Raw genomic sequence first — 16,670 nt, 5'->3', positions numbered from 1 at the left:
TATTGTAACAACAGGGGCTTGGAAGCCGGCACTCTGTCCCATAACTAGCCCCTTCCTAAAGTGGACACTGATTCTCACCCACCTGTCAGATCTCAGCAACTTAGTAAATTTACATTTGTGCAGCTTGTATTTCTGCTGATGCACGGTATCCAATTGTCACTCCTGTCCTCCAACTCTGCTCAATGAACTTGCCCCATTTAAGTTTCCAAAATGTCAATAATGTTAACAATTTGTTACAAAAAACAGTCCGGCAGCATCCAATGCTTGCAACTGTAACTTCCATATGTTGACAAAAGACTTGCTCAATACATCAGCTGTCATTTTTAGCTTCAGATGTAACCTTTCAAACCATGCCCTGCAACTGCAGTCACAGCACAGCTTCAAGCTTACGCAGTTGGCCAATATCTTAAACCAAATGTTAGACTGGTTTCCAAACTGGGAACAACACTGTGGCAATCCAAGAATGGAAGCGAACTGAGATTGTTGTTTATGCCCCAAACATGGCTGTCTGAACCATGTGCGTCTTTCATTTCACTAAAGTCGGACTATTGTACATGTCTGCGTAAACAAATGCAAAGGATGTCTGTTCATGAAGAAAGCTTGATGCAAGATGTTTGCAGAGTACATGCAAATCATAATTTATGTAATGGTGTATATGCTCACCCGAAATCAAACATTAAGTTTGAAAATATTGAAACTTTACATAAAAAAATAGATTGTTACATCAGTCTGACACACCTAACACTCCTGCTCGATTACACCTGTGTCAGCACGTTTGAGATCATTGTGTGAAAGCACAGCTGTAAAGCAGATAGAATAATGTGCCCCAATCGATATCAAGTGGTTGTAAGTGTTGGGGACTGAATTCAAACTAAATTTGTTATCAGTTCATTGGATGAAGGGAGTAAGGAAGACATTGATGACTAGAAAACATTGGTGCCTGTGAAGAGTATGATGCCAAACAACATTAGGTGAAGTATGAAGGACAGGAAAAAGGTCCATTTTAGTTTTCACTCTCCAATTAAAACATCGCTATTCTCAAATATACTTACAACACATTTTATTTATTTTGGTTGTGAAGCTTGTTAAGTTTATACCAGATTACTGGAATTTACTTTGAGCTTGCTTTAAGAAATGTGTGCACATTACTTCTGCATCATTGTGAGTACTGCGGACTCCAATCAGTCTAAAAATAAAATAAGCGGCTTGCGTTTATAAGCCACTGATTTACGAAAACCTACCAATTTCAGATTCTGCTGATGATACAATTATGGCCGCTGATAAACTGTCTGGGGTTCCTGTACATTTAAGGATTATATATATATATATATATATATATATATATATATATATATGGATTTAAAGAGGATGGTAAGCAACCATGCATCCAGTAAATCTCATAAATTTAAGGTGGGGTAATTATGATGCAAATGAGCATATTAAATACTGTACTACTTGGATGTAACTGAAGAGAGACCTAAACGTTAATAAAAAACAAGTATTCTCTCTCTCTCTCTATATAAAGTACAACAGTGTTGGTACCCAATCACGTTTTGCCTCAATTTGGAGTTTTTTTGTCCTGCAGGAAGTAAATGGATTCCAATCAAAATTCTGCACTTCACTTCTGATCAAGTGATTCAGAAGGAATACGAATTAAGAATATCCTCCTTAAAAGCAACATAATCAGAGGAAAATGTAAAGCGCGAGAGCAGGATCCCATAGAAAACAAAGAGGACATTATGCACCCCCTCCACCCCACAAGAGTTATTCTTAAAGTTATGTAGAGTTCGGCCAATTCTAGTTTAAAACAATATATGGTTGAGGTCCTGATAGCTAGAAGAGCAGGGTTTGCAATAGAAATGGCAGACAGCATTGTTACAACAAATTTAGATATCGTACATGAAAAAAATAATGTTCATTGTGCTACAAAATAGCAGAAAGACCTACGTGCCAATACAGTACTAGTGATATCGAAAACCAGCTCAGGATTTGAGGTCTATTATTCTTCCGTGCCTGACCACTTGTCATTTGACTGCCTTGATTTGCAAACCCTAGCGGTCATTAATGTAAAATATTTAATAGCAAAACATTGCTAAAGTACACAAAGATTGCTCACAACCTACTATGCCAAATATTTTTTCTGAAAACTGAATATCTATGGAAAGTATTGAGCTGCTTGATACCAAGGTTTAATGTTTTAATTTACTTTACGGTTGGAGGGCTGATTTGTTTAAGCCACTCATTTGTCCAGCTTTAATAACGTTTGCCCTTAGCTTGGCAACTATTCCTATAACTGAATTAAATTGTATGACTTGGAACATTCCAGAGTTAAATAAGGAGCTGGATGAGGCCAGCTTCTTGAAACTCTACGCTCAAATGAAATTGAGAGGTTCCAAGAAACACAGATGGTAGATAAAATTACTCACCCAGATTCGTACATGTTTGACTTCAAGACAGTTAAGGGCACTAAGAGCAGGTCTTTAGGGGGCTGGATACTCTAAAAAGAATAGCTGACATGAAGCCTGGCGCAAGATGGAAGCAGAAACTTAATCTGAAGCTCTCTGACCACTGTCGAAAGAAGGGCCTAGCCTGTCCAACACTACCGTCTTACGAGCAGCCCAGACCAGGCCACGCGAAGAACTGGATAAATGTTAAAGCATACTGTTGACATGAAAGCTGTGAAATGGAGCCGTTGTAAGGGGCTTAAAAAGGAAGGTCAGTGGATGTAGCTCAATTTGAGTGCAGTATGGTAAGGGCATTGTACGAACTATGCAGGACGAGTTGTGCTCCCCACCATGCATTAAAAAAAAAAACTAAAAAAAAAATACTAGTTGGGAACCCAAGCATAGCCTTTTATGAGTGAAAGGACAACCGCACATCTGTGCCTGTGGTCAACTACTAACAACTGGATATTTACTGTGGAGGTAAACCAGAGGGCCTGAGATGCACGCAGTTCTATGACTCGGGCAAAGAACCTATAATGGACATTGAGACACAAGTGAGATGGGTGGGGGCTGTTTGGGAGGTGGTGTGTGTTTTGAAGACTACATCACTAGCTGGAGACTGTTGACCTGTACCCCTAGAGGATCTGTCCAACACAGCTGGAGTAGGATCACAGATGAACCAGGAAACAAGAGGGGAAGCTCTCATGCTAACAGACTGGCCGGGGTAGGATGGCCCTTGAGTGATGGATAAACATAACCAGGAATAATCCTCAGGGTAGGGTGTGCAGAGGCTCAGAGTCGGAAGAAGGACCACACCTATGTCTTCTTTGCTCTGAGGCAAGTGGTGGATATAAGACACCACTAGCCATAAGTGAGGGAGGCAGTAGATGAAAGACTAGTGGGATCTAGTGAGAAGATGGGGGGAAAGGCGTCCCTTAGAATGAGCTGGAGAAGGCTCCAACAAACAGGCCCTAAAATAAAAAAAGTATGCACTCAGACCATAAATAAATGTGCAGGTACACAGATTGACCCTACAGCTACCCTTGAAAGAGGAGATTTCAGTGATCTGGCAGCTGGTGGCCCCTGCCTCCTGTGCTTTCACTATGCCATGTAGAACAAACAAGGGACAATGCCTGAAATGACTGTAAAAGGAGTATCCAGGAAATCAGATGAGCTTCCCTGCCATGCTAAACAAACAATACAAGAGTACCATCTTAGGTGTTCAAAATATCCACATTAATACTTTTAGTCCTCTGGAAAGAAAGCAGAAGGGTGACCATTTTAATATACTACAAATAGGAATCCAGGGTGGTGGGACAGCTAAAGGATCGAAGGAGAAGATGTGTAGGAGTCAAAGGTGCGCAAGATGGATCACAATTGGCTCATCTATGCAACTGACATCTCTGGCACAAGTGGTGCCTCATATGGGAATCACCACATCACTGGATTGCAGTGGAACCACAAAGTACTGCTACCAATATAGAGTTGGACTTTGCAACGCCAGCGAATGCGGCTGCCATGAGAAAACAAATCCATTAAGTGCATTTGATAGCATTCAAGTTGATAGCTGACCACTTTCACATGCAGAGTGAAAAAATATAGTTTCCTTACTAAATATCACAACAATGTCCCACAAGCACCACCTTCTTAAGATCTATTTAATAAATACATCAATATCCCATTTCCTATGCGGGGGCAGGATCTCCTACTCTGGACTAATGTTTAAACCTCGTCTTCCTTAGTAAGTCCACACACAGGAATGAAGGTAGAATGTGTCTGGTATACTTTTTGATTACAAACGCCGGGTAAAGTTAAAAAAAAAACAACAACATACAAGCCAGCTCAACAGCAGCCAGATACGGACTACTTTGAATATCGGTTGTGTTTGATTGAAGTTCAGGTCATCATTTCACAGAAACGTGCTATATACAGTTATACTAGTCAAGGAATATTCACTTAAAAACAATTTCAAACGAGACAGCTTATAAGCAAATTCAGTTTATTGCTTTGCCTCTGAACAGATCCAACGTCTGATGGGGCACATAACTGCCCATTTAGCCAAATACACCTGTGTCTTATGTATCAATTAGTCCCCATGTGAAACTTAGTACCCCAATATATTTGCTGTGATCTATAAATAAACCCATATACATCGTTGAGCAACCATGCGGTTCTACCCTTTGCATTTTATACGAATTACAGTCCACATGGCTAAACCCATCATATCATTGAGTATACGTTGTATTTCTTTAACTCTCTCTTTACTAACAAGTCATATTTATGCAATATATGGAAAATGTCACTTACCCAGTGTATATCAGTTCGTGGCATGTAGTGCTGCAGATTCACATGCTATGCATTGCTTCCGCCATCTAGTGTTGAGCTCGGAGTGTTACAAGTTGTTTTTCTTCTAAGAAGTCCTTTCGGAGTCACAGGATTGAGTGACGACTCCTATCGGTCATGGTGCACATGGGCATAGACTCCATTGTTAGATTGTTTTCCCGTAAAAGGGTGTAGGAAGGAGTGGTAGAGTGTAAGAATACAAATGTTCTACAAAAAATAGTAAGTAAAAATAGATATCCATGCAAATGTAAATGTATATACATATGTACAAATAAGAAAACTGTAACGATTACAGGCTTCCGGGGAGATGGGAGGGTGCATGTGAATCTGCAGCATTACATGCCATGAACAGATGTGCATTGGGTAAGTGACATTTTCCGTTCGATGGCATGTGTAGCTGCAGACACACATGCAATGCATTGACTACAATGCAGTTCTCACCATAAATTGAGGTGGCTAGCCTGTAGGAGTTGGAGTTGTTTGAAATAATGTTTTTAAGACAGCTTGACCGACATTGGCCTACTGCTTTGAAAATACATCTACACAGTAATGCTTAGTAAATATATGTGGGTTCGACCATGTGGCAGCTTTGCATATATCTGCCATTGGTATGTTTCCTAAAAATGCCATAGATGCACTTTGTTTCCTAGTGGAATGTGCTTTAGGTGTGACTAACAGTTGTCTTTTTGCCTTAATGTAACATGTTTGAATACATTTAACAATCCACCTAGCTAACCCTTGTTTAGAGATAGGATTACCTCTATGTGGTTGTTGAAAGGTAACGAAAAGTTGTTTAGTTTTCCTAAATTCTTTTGTTCTATCCACATAGTACATTAGAGCTCTTTTAGGGTCAAGAGTGTGAAGGGCTCTTTCTGCGGTTGAAACTGGCTGTGGGAAGAAGACTGGCAATTCCACCGTTTGGTTTATGTGAAAAGGGGACTCAACCTTTGTCAGAAGTTTTGGATTAGTTCTAGGTACGACTGTTTGTGTACTTGGAAAAAAGGTTCCTCAAGGGTGAATGCTTGTATTTCACTAACTCTTCTTAATGAAGTAATCTCTGCTAGGAAAGCAACTTTCCAGGTTAAAAACTGAATCTCACAGGAATGCATGGGTTCAAAAGGTGGGTCCATTAGTCTTGTGAGGACAATATTTAGATTTCAAGCAGGAACTGGTGGTGTTCTAGGTGGAATAATATGTTTTAGTCCTTCCATGAAGGCTTTAATAACTGAGGTATGTTGAGTGAGGTATAAAGAGTGAGGTATGTTGTATAGTTTGCAAATATGCTGATATGGCAGTTATTTGAGAAAGCTAAATTTGACTTCTGTAAATGAAGCAGGTAGCATACAATATATTGTATTGGTGCTGTAAGTGGGTCAGTATTTTTAGATTGACAGTAATAAATAAATTTTTCCATTAGTTAGCATAGCATTGCCTAGTTGTAGGCTTGCATGCTTGTCTGAGAACTGCTAATGGAAGTTGTAAGTATCAAAATTCTATGACTTCAGGAGCCAAATCGCTAAGCTGAGAGCACTGGATTGTGGATGTCTGATTTGTCCTTTGTTTTGTGTTAACAAATCGAGTCTGTTTGGAAGTTTGTAGTGAGGTACTACTGACAGGAATAGGAGTGTTGTATAACAATGTTGTTGTGCCCACATTGGTGCTATGAGTATAATTTTGAGAGAGGTCTGACTTAGTTTGTCAACCAGAAATGGAAGTTGTGGGAGAGGGGGAAAAGTGTAAGCAAATATCCCTGACCAGGTGATCCATAGAGCATTGCCCTTGGACAGAGAGTGGGGGTGTCTGGATGCGAAGTTTTGGCATTTTGAGTTTTTGCTTGTGTGAATAGGTCTATTTCTGGTGTCCCCCACTTTCTGGTGTACTGATGAAGTACCTAAGAGTGAATTTCCCATTTGTGCATCTGTTGGTGTGTTCTGCTTAGGATATCCGCTAGCTGATTGTGTATTCCTGGGATGTATTCTGCTAGTAGATGAATGTGATTGTGAATTGCCCATTTCTTTATTGTTTGGGCTAGAAGGGACAGTTGAGATGAATGTGTCCCGCCTTGTTTCTTTAGGTAATGCATGGTCGTCATTTTGTCTGTTTTTATCAAGACAGTCTTGTTTGAAAAGTGGTTGAAACGCTTTCAGGGCAAGGAACACAGCTAATAATTCTAAATGGTTGATGTGATAATTTAGCTGTTTCGAATCCCATTCACCTTGAATGGTAAGGTTGTTGAGATGAGCTCCCCAACCTATCATTGATGCATCTGTTATTGTGGTCTGAGCCACAGGGTCTTGAAATGACCGCCCCTTCATTAAATTGCTGAGATTCCACCATTGAAGGGACCTGTGCGTTTGGCGGTCTAACAACACTAGATCTTCCAATTGACCCTGTGTTTGAGACCATTGTTGTGAGAGGCACTGTTGTAGTGTTCTCATGTTTAGTCTTGCATGCAGTTCTATTGCTACGCAGGATGCCATCATTCCCAATAGTTTCATGATAAATCTTACAGTGTATTGTTGATTTGGCTGCATTTGTGGTATGAGATTTTGGAAAGCTTATATCCTTTGTGTATTTGGATAGGCTAAGGCTTTTTGCATATTGAGAATAGCACCTAGGTAAGGTTGTACCTGTGCTGGCTGAAGATGGGATTTTTGGTAGTTGAGAGTGAACCCTAGTGTATGTAGGGTCTCTATTGTGTATTGAGTGTGTTGTTGACATTGTATACAACTGCTTGATTTTATTAGCCAATCGTCTAGATAAGGAAGGACATTTATGTGTGGTCTTCCTAGGTAAGCTGCTACTACTGCTAGACATTTTGTGAATACTCATGGAGCTGTTATGCCGAATGGCAGACCTTTGAATTGGTAATGTTTTCCTGCTATCACAAATCTTAGGTATTTTCTGTGAGCTGGATGGATGGGTATATGGAAATACACATCTTTGAGGTCTAATGCAGTCATGTAATCTTGTTTTTGTAGTAGTGGAATGACGTCCTGCAGAATTACCATGTGAAAGTGTTTTGACAGGATATATAGATTTAGTGGTCTGAGATCTAGAATGGGTCTGACAGTGCCATCCTTTTTGGGAATGAGGCAGTACAGGGAGTATACCGCTGTTCCTTGTTGAGATTTTGGGACCAATTCTTTTGCCTCTTTTAGAAGTAACGATTGTACTTCTACTTGTAATAGAACATTGTGTTCTTGGGATAACCTGTGATAATGTGGAGGAATGTTTGGAGGAGTAGAAATCAATTCTAGGCAATAACCATTGCAGATATTTGAAAGTACCCATTGGTCTGTGGTGATATTTTGCCATTGGGAGTGGAATTGCTGCAGTGTGCCTCCCACAGGAGATGTGTGGGGTTGTGCATGCTTAAGTCACTGTTTTGATGGGGTAGTGACTTGTTTTGAGGCCTGGAATTTGCCTCTGGCTCTAAAGTATTGGCCTCTATAAGAGCCTCTAAATCCCCCTCTTTGGTACTGCTGTTGTTGCCCTTGTTTAGAATGGAAGGTAGAAGCCTCTGTAGATTGTGGCTTGGATCCTCCTAAATTGCTGCCTATGAAAGGAGCCTCTGTAATGTGTTGTATACAAGGCTCCCATTGCTTTAGCAGTGTCTGAGTCCTTCCTGAGTTTTTCTATTGTGGTGTCAACCTCAGGCCGAAACAGGTGGTTTTTTTTTTTTTTTTAAATCAAAAGGCATATTTAATACTGCCTGCTTTATTTCTGGCTGAAATCCAGAGGAACATAGCCATGTGTGTCTGCGTATGGTGACCGCAGTATTCACGCTTCTAGCTGCTGTATCTGCAGAATCCAGGGCAGACCGTATTTAGTTATTACTTATGGCCTGACCCTCCTCAATTCATTGAGCTCTTTTTTTTGGTTATTTTTTGGCAGGTGTTGTAACAGCTCCTGCATCTCGTGCCAGTGGGCTCTATCATACCTTGATAACAAGGCCTGTGAGTTCGAAATTCGCCACTGATTAGCTGCTTGTGTAGCTACCCTCTTGCCAGCAGCATCGAATTTCCTACTCTCTGTCAGGGGAGAGGCATCCCCGGACGACTGACTATTGGCCCTTTTTCTAGAAGCACTCACAACCACAGAGTCTGGAGGTACTTGGTGGGTAATGTATGCAGAGTCTGTAGGTGCAGGCTTATATTTTTTGTCAATGCGGGGTGTTAAAACCCTAGCTTTAACCGGCTCACTGAATATCTCACCCGCATGTTTTATCATGCCAGGTAGCATTGGGAGGCACTGGTATCGTGAGTGCGTGGAGGATACGGTATTAAAAAGGAAATCCTCTTCAAAAGGCTCACTGTGCATAAGTACCCCATGGTACGCTGCTGCCCGAGAAATAACCTGCGTGTATGCAGTAGTGTCTTCTGGTGGGGAAGGTTTGGAAGGATATATGTCCGAGTCATTAGCAGGTATAGGATCTGGATCATACAGATCCCAAGGATCAACCATATCACCATGAGAATATGTTTGTGAATGTGTTGGTGAAGGCAAAGGTGGTAGGCTAGTGGGTGGTGGCTAAAAAGAAAGTTGTGGTGAATGAGGGGGAGAAGTATGCATAGGTAATGGCTTCCCCTTCCGTTTGAAAATCTTTGCTGCTGGTGGAGCAGTATCTAAATGTTCCTGAAAAGCCAACTTTCTCTTAGTCTGTAGAGTAGGTGCAGTAATTATTCTGCTAGTCTCTCATCCATGATTTCCAGAATGGATTGAATCTCTGTGTCCTCAGAAACATATTTAGATGGCTTCAATGATTTGGAGGACTGTTCGTCATGAGTTAGAGCTCTGCTTAAGATGGCTTGAAAGTCCTTGTTCTTCTGAATAAGAAGACTTTTTCAGCTCCGAAGAGGAGTTTTTTCGGGCACAAAAATGCAGCCGGCTGTTTCGGCTTAGAGGCAGGACGTCGAGGCTTCGACTCTGAAGAGTCAAAATGTCGGCTCGGGAGTTGAGCTTTTGGTTCACTTGCTCGACTCCAGTATCGAAGGAGGTGTGGACTTTTTCGGCGCCGAACCTGAAGGTCGGTCGACGAGTAGTTTCTTGCGGGTTGAACCATGGCTCTCTGGCAGTGGTGCAACCAAAGCCTTCGAGGACTTTTTTGGAGTGGGCGTAGGGGCAGTCGTACTCACGTGCTGACAGGCAGTGACAAGTCTATCTTCCTCCGAGTCTTCATCGGAGTTAGTGTCTCGGATGGAAACTGCCGTCTGCGCCTGTTCTTCCTCCATGGTGGTGTTAAACTTGGTATTCTTCGATGCAATTTCCAGTCTCCAGGCTATCCAGTCACGCAGGGTCTTCTTGGATCGAAACGATCACAATCCTCTTCTGGGTGATCGAGAGAGAGATTACATACAAGGTGTTGGTCTTGGTATGGAAATTTTACGTGGCATCCTGGACAAAATCGAAATGGAGTTTGATCCATCAGGCTTCGAAGTGTTAGGCCTGAGTTGGGCGTACGCACCCCGAAGGGCAAAATTTGGTTTTCGATGGTACTATCGGTTTGACTATGGGTGGAAACAGGATCAAAACAATACCAACGGTCAAAGAAAGTTATCTAAGGTTTCTGAATCGAAATCTCTGAGCGAGAGGAAACACGTCTGAACCAGACAGTGGAAAGAAAACGTTGATGCCCATGCGCAGTATGACCGAGAGGAGGAGTCACTCGATCCCGTGACCCCGAAAAGACTTATTCTAAGAAAAACAACTTGTAACACTCCGAGCAATGCATAGCATGTGTATCTGCAGCTACACATGCCATTGAACATATATATTCACATTTGTAATGTGCTATGTTAAATACTTGTTTTACCTGTTCCTAAAAATTGCTTGGTCTCCCCTTGGGACCAAATATGCACTATACTGAAACCAAAACAAAAAAGTCAGTCTTGTGCAGAATGGAAGATTCGAATGTCGACTAGAGTTCAGATTTGCAGGGTGAATAATGACACTCAGGTTCTAGATACTCACAATACCCAAATTACCCAGCTCTTTCTGTTGCTGGAGTCTGATAGATTAAGTGTGAAATGAAGATGCTTGTCAGACTACAGACATTTATTCAAAACAGCTGCTCCATCTAAGGTCATATCATGCTGATTAATTTCTTTTGGATGGAAGAAAGTTTGTTTGGTATTAGTATATCTTGTTTTTCCACAATCCATAATTTACGGCTAGTACCAGAAAGAAAAAAGCAATATTATAAATATTTTCATAAAATCGTTAGACCTACATAGGGTGCAATACATTAACAAAGCACCATCAGGAAGTCTTTACTACTAAATCTCTGCCAGGAAACCAATTCCCTTCCATTCAGCAAACACCTGAAGAACCACGTCTTGCAAAAGTACTTGATTGCTACTGCCATTCATTGTTTGCAATTCCTGCCTTCTTTTTATAACCCAGGATCAGTAGCCTCCCTTGGTCACAAACACCTTCTTGTAATGCTGGCTGTCCAAGCGCATTTGTATGATGGTCACTTATTTGGTTTGCTTTGTTAAGCGAATCAGCAGATGATGAATATAAAGATGGGGAGAGGCAGCCAGTGTAGGTCATTATAGTGGGTCAAAATGTTCATAGCAACATCACAAAATTAAATGATGGACGGAGTGCTGAACCCTTTCCATCACTCCAGTCACAAATCTGGGTTTAATCCATCATGTTTTTGCTCGCCACTACACCCCGGCCATATGTAAATCAGGGGCTAAGGGTTTGAAAAGTGTCAGCACTATCATCCTTTTGTGTTGCTAAAGTCTTCCTAAGGGGCTAGGGTATACCCAGATGTGGGTCACTTGCTCACTGTGCCACTGAATTGAAGCTAGCCTGGCTGATGAGGGGGTGATACCCTGAAATCGGTCCCATGATGCTTGTTTCCGGTCCAGGGAGGACATGGTGTGGCAGTTCGGGCTGGACTGTTTCCAGGGGGAGCAGGGTCAAGACTGATTTGCATATGGCTGGGTCCAAACTAGGGTGGCACAGTGAGCAAAAGAACAATGGATCTGAGACTTGGGGGGAGGGGGCTGAACATTTTCAGCACTCTGGCCATCATCTTTTATGGTGGTCAAAATGTTCATCCTTTCAATACATTTGGCAGCTGCATATACAGCAGTTTTTGGAGGCTCCAGTGCAGACAGTGGTGCTATCCATCTTCAGATGGCTCCCCATCAACAACGAGAAAACCGTTACCCAAGCCCTAGTCACCAGCCGGTTCGACCACAGCAACACCCTCTAAGCAGAAATCACCACTCAACTCGTGAAAAGACTCCAGACAATACAGAATCATCTGCCAGACTCATCCTTACCCTCCCTAAATGGACCATCACGCCTTACCTCCGGAACCTCCACCGGCTCCCCATCCATAAATGATGCCAATTCAAGATGCTGATACACTCCTACAAGGCCTCCCAAAACCAATGACCTGCATACATCAATCATCACCTGAACTACCACCAATCCTCCAGACACCTGTGCTCCGCCTCCCTCACCCTTGCTCACACTCCTCACATCCGTTGAAGCCTCTGCAGAGGACGCTCCTTCTCCTACCTAGCCGCAAAGCCCTGGAATGACCTTTCCCCTCTATCACTGAACTGCATCCTGTTTCACAGAATTCAGTAAGGGACTCAGGACCCAGTTCTTTGACTGATCTCAGCAGGATTCTAGTGCCTGGAAACCTTCATGTGGTGAGTAGGTGATGAGCCGCGCTCTACAAATCCCGATTGATCCATGTTGGAGGGATTCAGGGGTTCTGACATGTCCATCAAAGAAGCAGGGCTCTAATTTCAACAAAAGGGAAAGCTGAGATAATACTATCTTTGTTGGCAATATGTGTCTTCGTGGGAAAGGCTGTTATCAAGGGTGAATTCAAGTAATGGTTAAACAGTAAGCCGACTCACAAATCTGCCCAGCTGCAAAGAAGATAACCATTTAAGCTAGTCAGTTATTGTGCCCAAAAAGAAGGAATTTGTTTTTACTAGGTAAATGTTTGAGGCTCAGTTTTACCTGTCGTAAAGGCATGACCTCAGTCATTTTTTGGTGCTAGCAAAGGAGATTGACACTATCAGCCATGCTCAACTAAAGGATTCTCTAAGTACACCAAGGGTGTACACTGAGGGCAATAGAGCTAATGATACTTGAGTTGGATATTCGTCTTTCAAGTGGTTGACTGTGACCTGGAACCGGACTGGTGGTCAGGTAGGATGTGACTTCTGTTGGCTGGATAATGCAAGTGGATGTAGACAGTTTCCTCAATTACAGTCTTAAAAAATGGTAATGTGTCCAGGTTTGTGAAATGAGTGGACAGTTGGGATCTACTGTTGCTTTCCATTTTTGTAACTGGCTGTTCAGTTTCGAGTGATTCAAGTCAAATCTCTTGATTGATGATGCCACTGGATGTCGCGAGGGGAGCTGTGAGTGCCTTTCCAAAGAACTTCATGGTTGCTTAGCTGTCTTCATAACCTGTAGCGCTGAAAACTATGTAATGCTGCTATTGCACGAACTGCATGACCAGCGGACACGGAGCTATCCTTCTGTGCTCAAAAATATTTTATTTTATTTAAGTAAGCCAGCAGGAAGCATTCCCTTGATAAACATCCTGGAAGCACAAAGTAACAGAAATTACTTTTCACTTTCTTAATGTGAGTAAGAGGACTTACCCAGAAGGAGGAAATTTTTTTTTGAAATAAGTATCCCAAAATATAAAATGCAGCCACAAGATATCAGGACTTCAAGAAGGGTCAACAGATGTAGAAAAATGTTGAAGTAGAAAGTAAGCATACGTAAGTCATTAAACAAGCCAAACCTCGAAAGCCTTCTTTAAAAAGGTCAAGCAAACACACACAGGTCCTATATGAAAATAGACTGTTTATAAATGTATTGAAAATGTCACATGATAGGAGAACACTATGTTCTAAAGAGGCAAGACTAAGTACACTACAAACAGAACAACTAAACTGATTATTCTGGAATGATTACCGTTTATATGGGAAAGCGATGGGAACCATATCCACAAAAATGCTGCAGACACCTGAAAAGGACACCGACACAGGAAATCTGACTAGGCAGCTAGAATGGAAAGTGAAATGTACCAATCTCGACCAAAAGTAATCTGGGTTGATAATGTGACAGGGAGAAATTCATGTCGGACAAATTTGACAAGACAGATGAACCTGTAAATATTATGGGACGCCCTGCAAAGCAAGCAAGGAACGGAGAATAGTTAGAATGGAATTTAATAACCCATTCAGACACAGGCTAGAATTGAACTAGATGTCATGATCATGGATATTGAGCTTGCTTTACTTGACAACATAACCTACAATGTTTCTACAACAGGCTGACAAAGAGCAGAGGGGGCACCTTGAGAGAAACTAAGGAAAGCTTTTTGCAAGCGAGTAAACAGAAAAACAGACACCCTCTCATTGTGAACCCCATGAAACTGGTACCATCTGTTAACGGGCCCAACTGGACTTAAAAGTAAAGATGGTATACTGAAGCTCACCTACTCAAAGCTGGTAAAATGCCAGTGTGAAAAAGACCACAAATAAGGAATAGTCAACATTATTCCACTTTAGGGTCTGTACTCTCAGGCGCTGGAATGTTGATGCGGTGTTCCTTTACCCCTTTGCAAAGGGACCCAGAGAAGTAGCAATATTCAAATTATTGTTGTCACTTAATGCACAACAAAAAATAAAAAGGACAAATGCCAATAGCAGAAAATACATTATTAAATGATCAGCTAAGGGTCACTATTCACTACTTACTCTCATGCAAGTGTAAAACAAAGGTCAGGGTGCAATACTTTTGCTAACCAACTGGTAAAAATAGTTGCATGGTCAACTAATAGGGGTGATTACATAACGTTAAATTAAAATTTTTTTACTAACCAATACAAAGGAAGGGCAAGGCACAAATTGGGGGTAGGCTGAGGAACAGAGCGACGAGGCTTTGCCACAATGAAGCTATTTGTAGAGAAGCCTAGTAAGAATATGAACCATTCCAGCCCTTATGTGCTAAGAGATGAGGATTACTACGGGAAAATTAGGTCAGAGTGAGGTGAGCAATTTCGAGTCGCCAAAATGCAAACTTCTCCTCCAAACTGACTGTACAATTGATGTTACCAGTACAAATACAAACAACATGTGCCACCATCAGTCTTGTATAGGGGTCTTCATTTCATGCTTAATATCTTCCTCATAATTTTATATTCCTAATGGTTTAACCACTGTAGCACGAATTAAATGGCATTTTATACGTCCAAAGTTCACTTACAGCTGGATACATTTCTCCTGCGGGAGAATGTAGATCTCGCAAAAACGAAAGGGACACGTGAATGAAGGAAGAACAAAACAAAACATCTTGCAGGACAGTGAAAGAGGGGGAATATGTTTCAACAAACATACATTTTGTGAAGTTTTATATGCTAAGAAAATACATGTGCTTTTTAACAAGAACAGCTGTATAATTTTACAGGAGAATATTTTAAGCATGAAAGCTTAGGATACTGCCAATATTTTTTCATGTTTCATAAAGATCACATGGCTTATTAACACGAAATCATTAGTAAACCAGTTTTGAAATAGTAGATACCTCTGAGAGGAACTTGTTCTGACCCTGTTTTGCCTTGAATCGTTTGATCTTTTGATGAATTCGTTTGTCCTTTTCCAGCTCTTCCACAGTTGCCCATTGACAATGAAGATAGGAGCTTAACATGGAATGAAAAAAGCACATATACATAAGAAACAAACAAAACAATGCTTTGGCCCTGTGTGCTGACTTTGCCTCCACAATGACATCCGCTTATGAGTCTCTTGTTAGGGCACCATAAGCAGTTAACATTAAACACATATACAGAAACATTCAAGCAAGTGTATATTTGCTATAGTGTAAGTTATGGACAAATTGTAAGTAACCTTACATCTAGGGACACATTAGCAACTACAACAGGTTTCGGGTCAATCTAGTTATAGGAAGCTAGCTCCATATTTATCCTAGAATGGAGGTCATGCATTCATTTACAAACTCATCACATGAAGCAGGAGGTCAACATCATGGGCAAATGTAGATGAATTGAGGAGACCATCAGACGACTGCATCAATGAACAATATTTAACATACAGCACCTTATGCCCTGCTTGCACATTTAAGACATATGGTTTATAAAGGAGCGTGCTATAAGGACAACAAGGAAACATGATTGAGTTAATACAGTGTAAAGATAAAATGGCAACTGCTGCACTTGTCACTGGAATCCACTGCCACCCATTACTAAAGATCAGAAGAGAACTAATAAGAATGAGTAACAAATTATGTTTCTGCTGAGATTTTAAGAAAAGGTCAAGGTAAAAGTAATCAAACGAAGGGGAGTTACAAACCTTACCTGCTTGGTACAGGTAAACATTTTCTAATTCTATTGAAGCAGTTTAGGATTTTTCAAGTCGTTTAACACTGCAAAGTTTTTCCTTTTGTACCAAGTGCACCCACCAGAGTGTGTATTTAATTTACAACATAGTCCAGCTACACATATACACAAAACACAGAGAAATTGCAGAAATCTTGGTGCAAGTATTTTCTCGTCATTTTACAGACAGTACAGAATATCCATGCTCTACCTTCCTCGTTTATTAAAACTGTAAAAGCAGAGCAAAACAAATATTTTCTAAAGTGTCGCCACCAATTACAAATAATAAATGATGTGCACTTCACAAATGTATGCAGATTTATTGGCAAAAAAAGATCGGTAAATGAGCGGGTGAGGGGTGAACAAAAAGTAGTTCACATTTGCATGCATACAAGAACTCAGTGTGTGACACAAAAAGCGAAAAAGGCAAAACTTAAAGTTAATCTAAGTTCTAATTGAGAGGTGTAAACTTAAAATCTCAGAAAAGT

General features: G+C 41.1%; 1 protein-coding gene across 4 annotated transcripts in view; it reads right to left on the bottom strand.

Moving 5' to 3' along the window:
• The window catches only part of CHD7 (chromodomain helicase DNA binding protein 7), a 552,230-nt gene that overhangs the window by 131,381 nt on the left and 404,179 nt on the right, over window positions 1–16,670 (bottom strand). For all 4 annotated transcript variants that reach the window (XM_069220233.1, XM_069220235.1, XM_069220234.1 and 1 more), the window contains one exon: window positions 15,372–15,486. In XM_069220233.1, coding sequence (XP_069076334.1) covers window positions 15,372–15,486 — 115 coding nt within the window. The remainder of the gene's footprint in view (window positions 1–15,371; window positions 15,487–16,670) is intronic.

This window comes from Pleurodeles waltl, chromosome 2_2, assembly GCF_031143425.1.
Source record: "Pleurodeles waltl isolate 20211129_DDA chromosome 2_2, aPleWal1.hap1.20221129, whole genome shotgun sequence".
In the NCBI taxonomy this organism is placed as follows: Eukaryota; Metazoa; Chordata; class Amphibia; order Caudata; family Salamandridae; genus Pleurodeles; species Pleurodeles waltl.
Note: the sequence above shows the minus strand (reverse complement) of the source record. Positions and strands in the feature narration are given on the sequence as shown.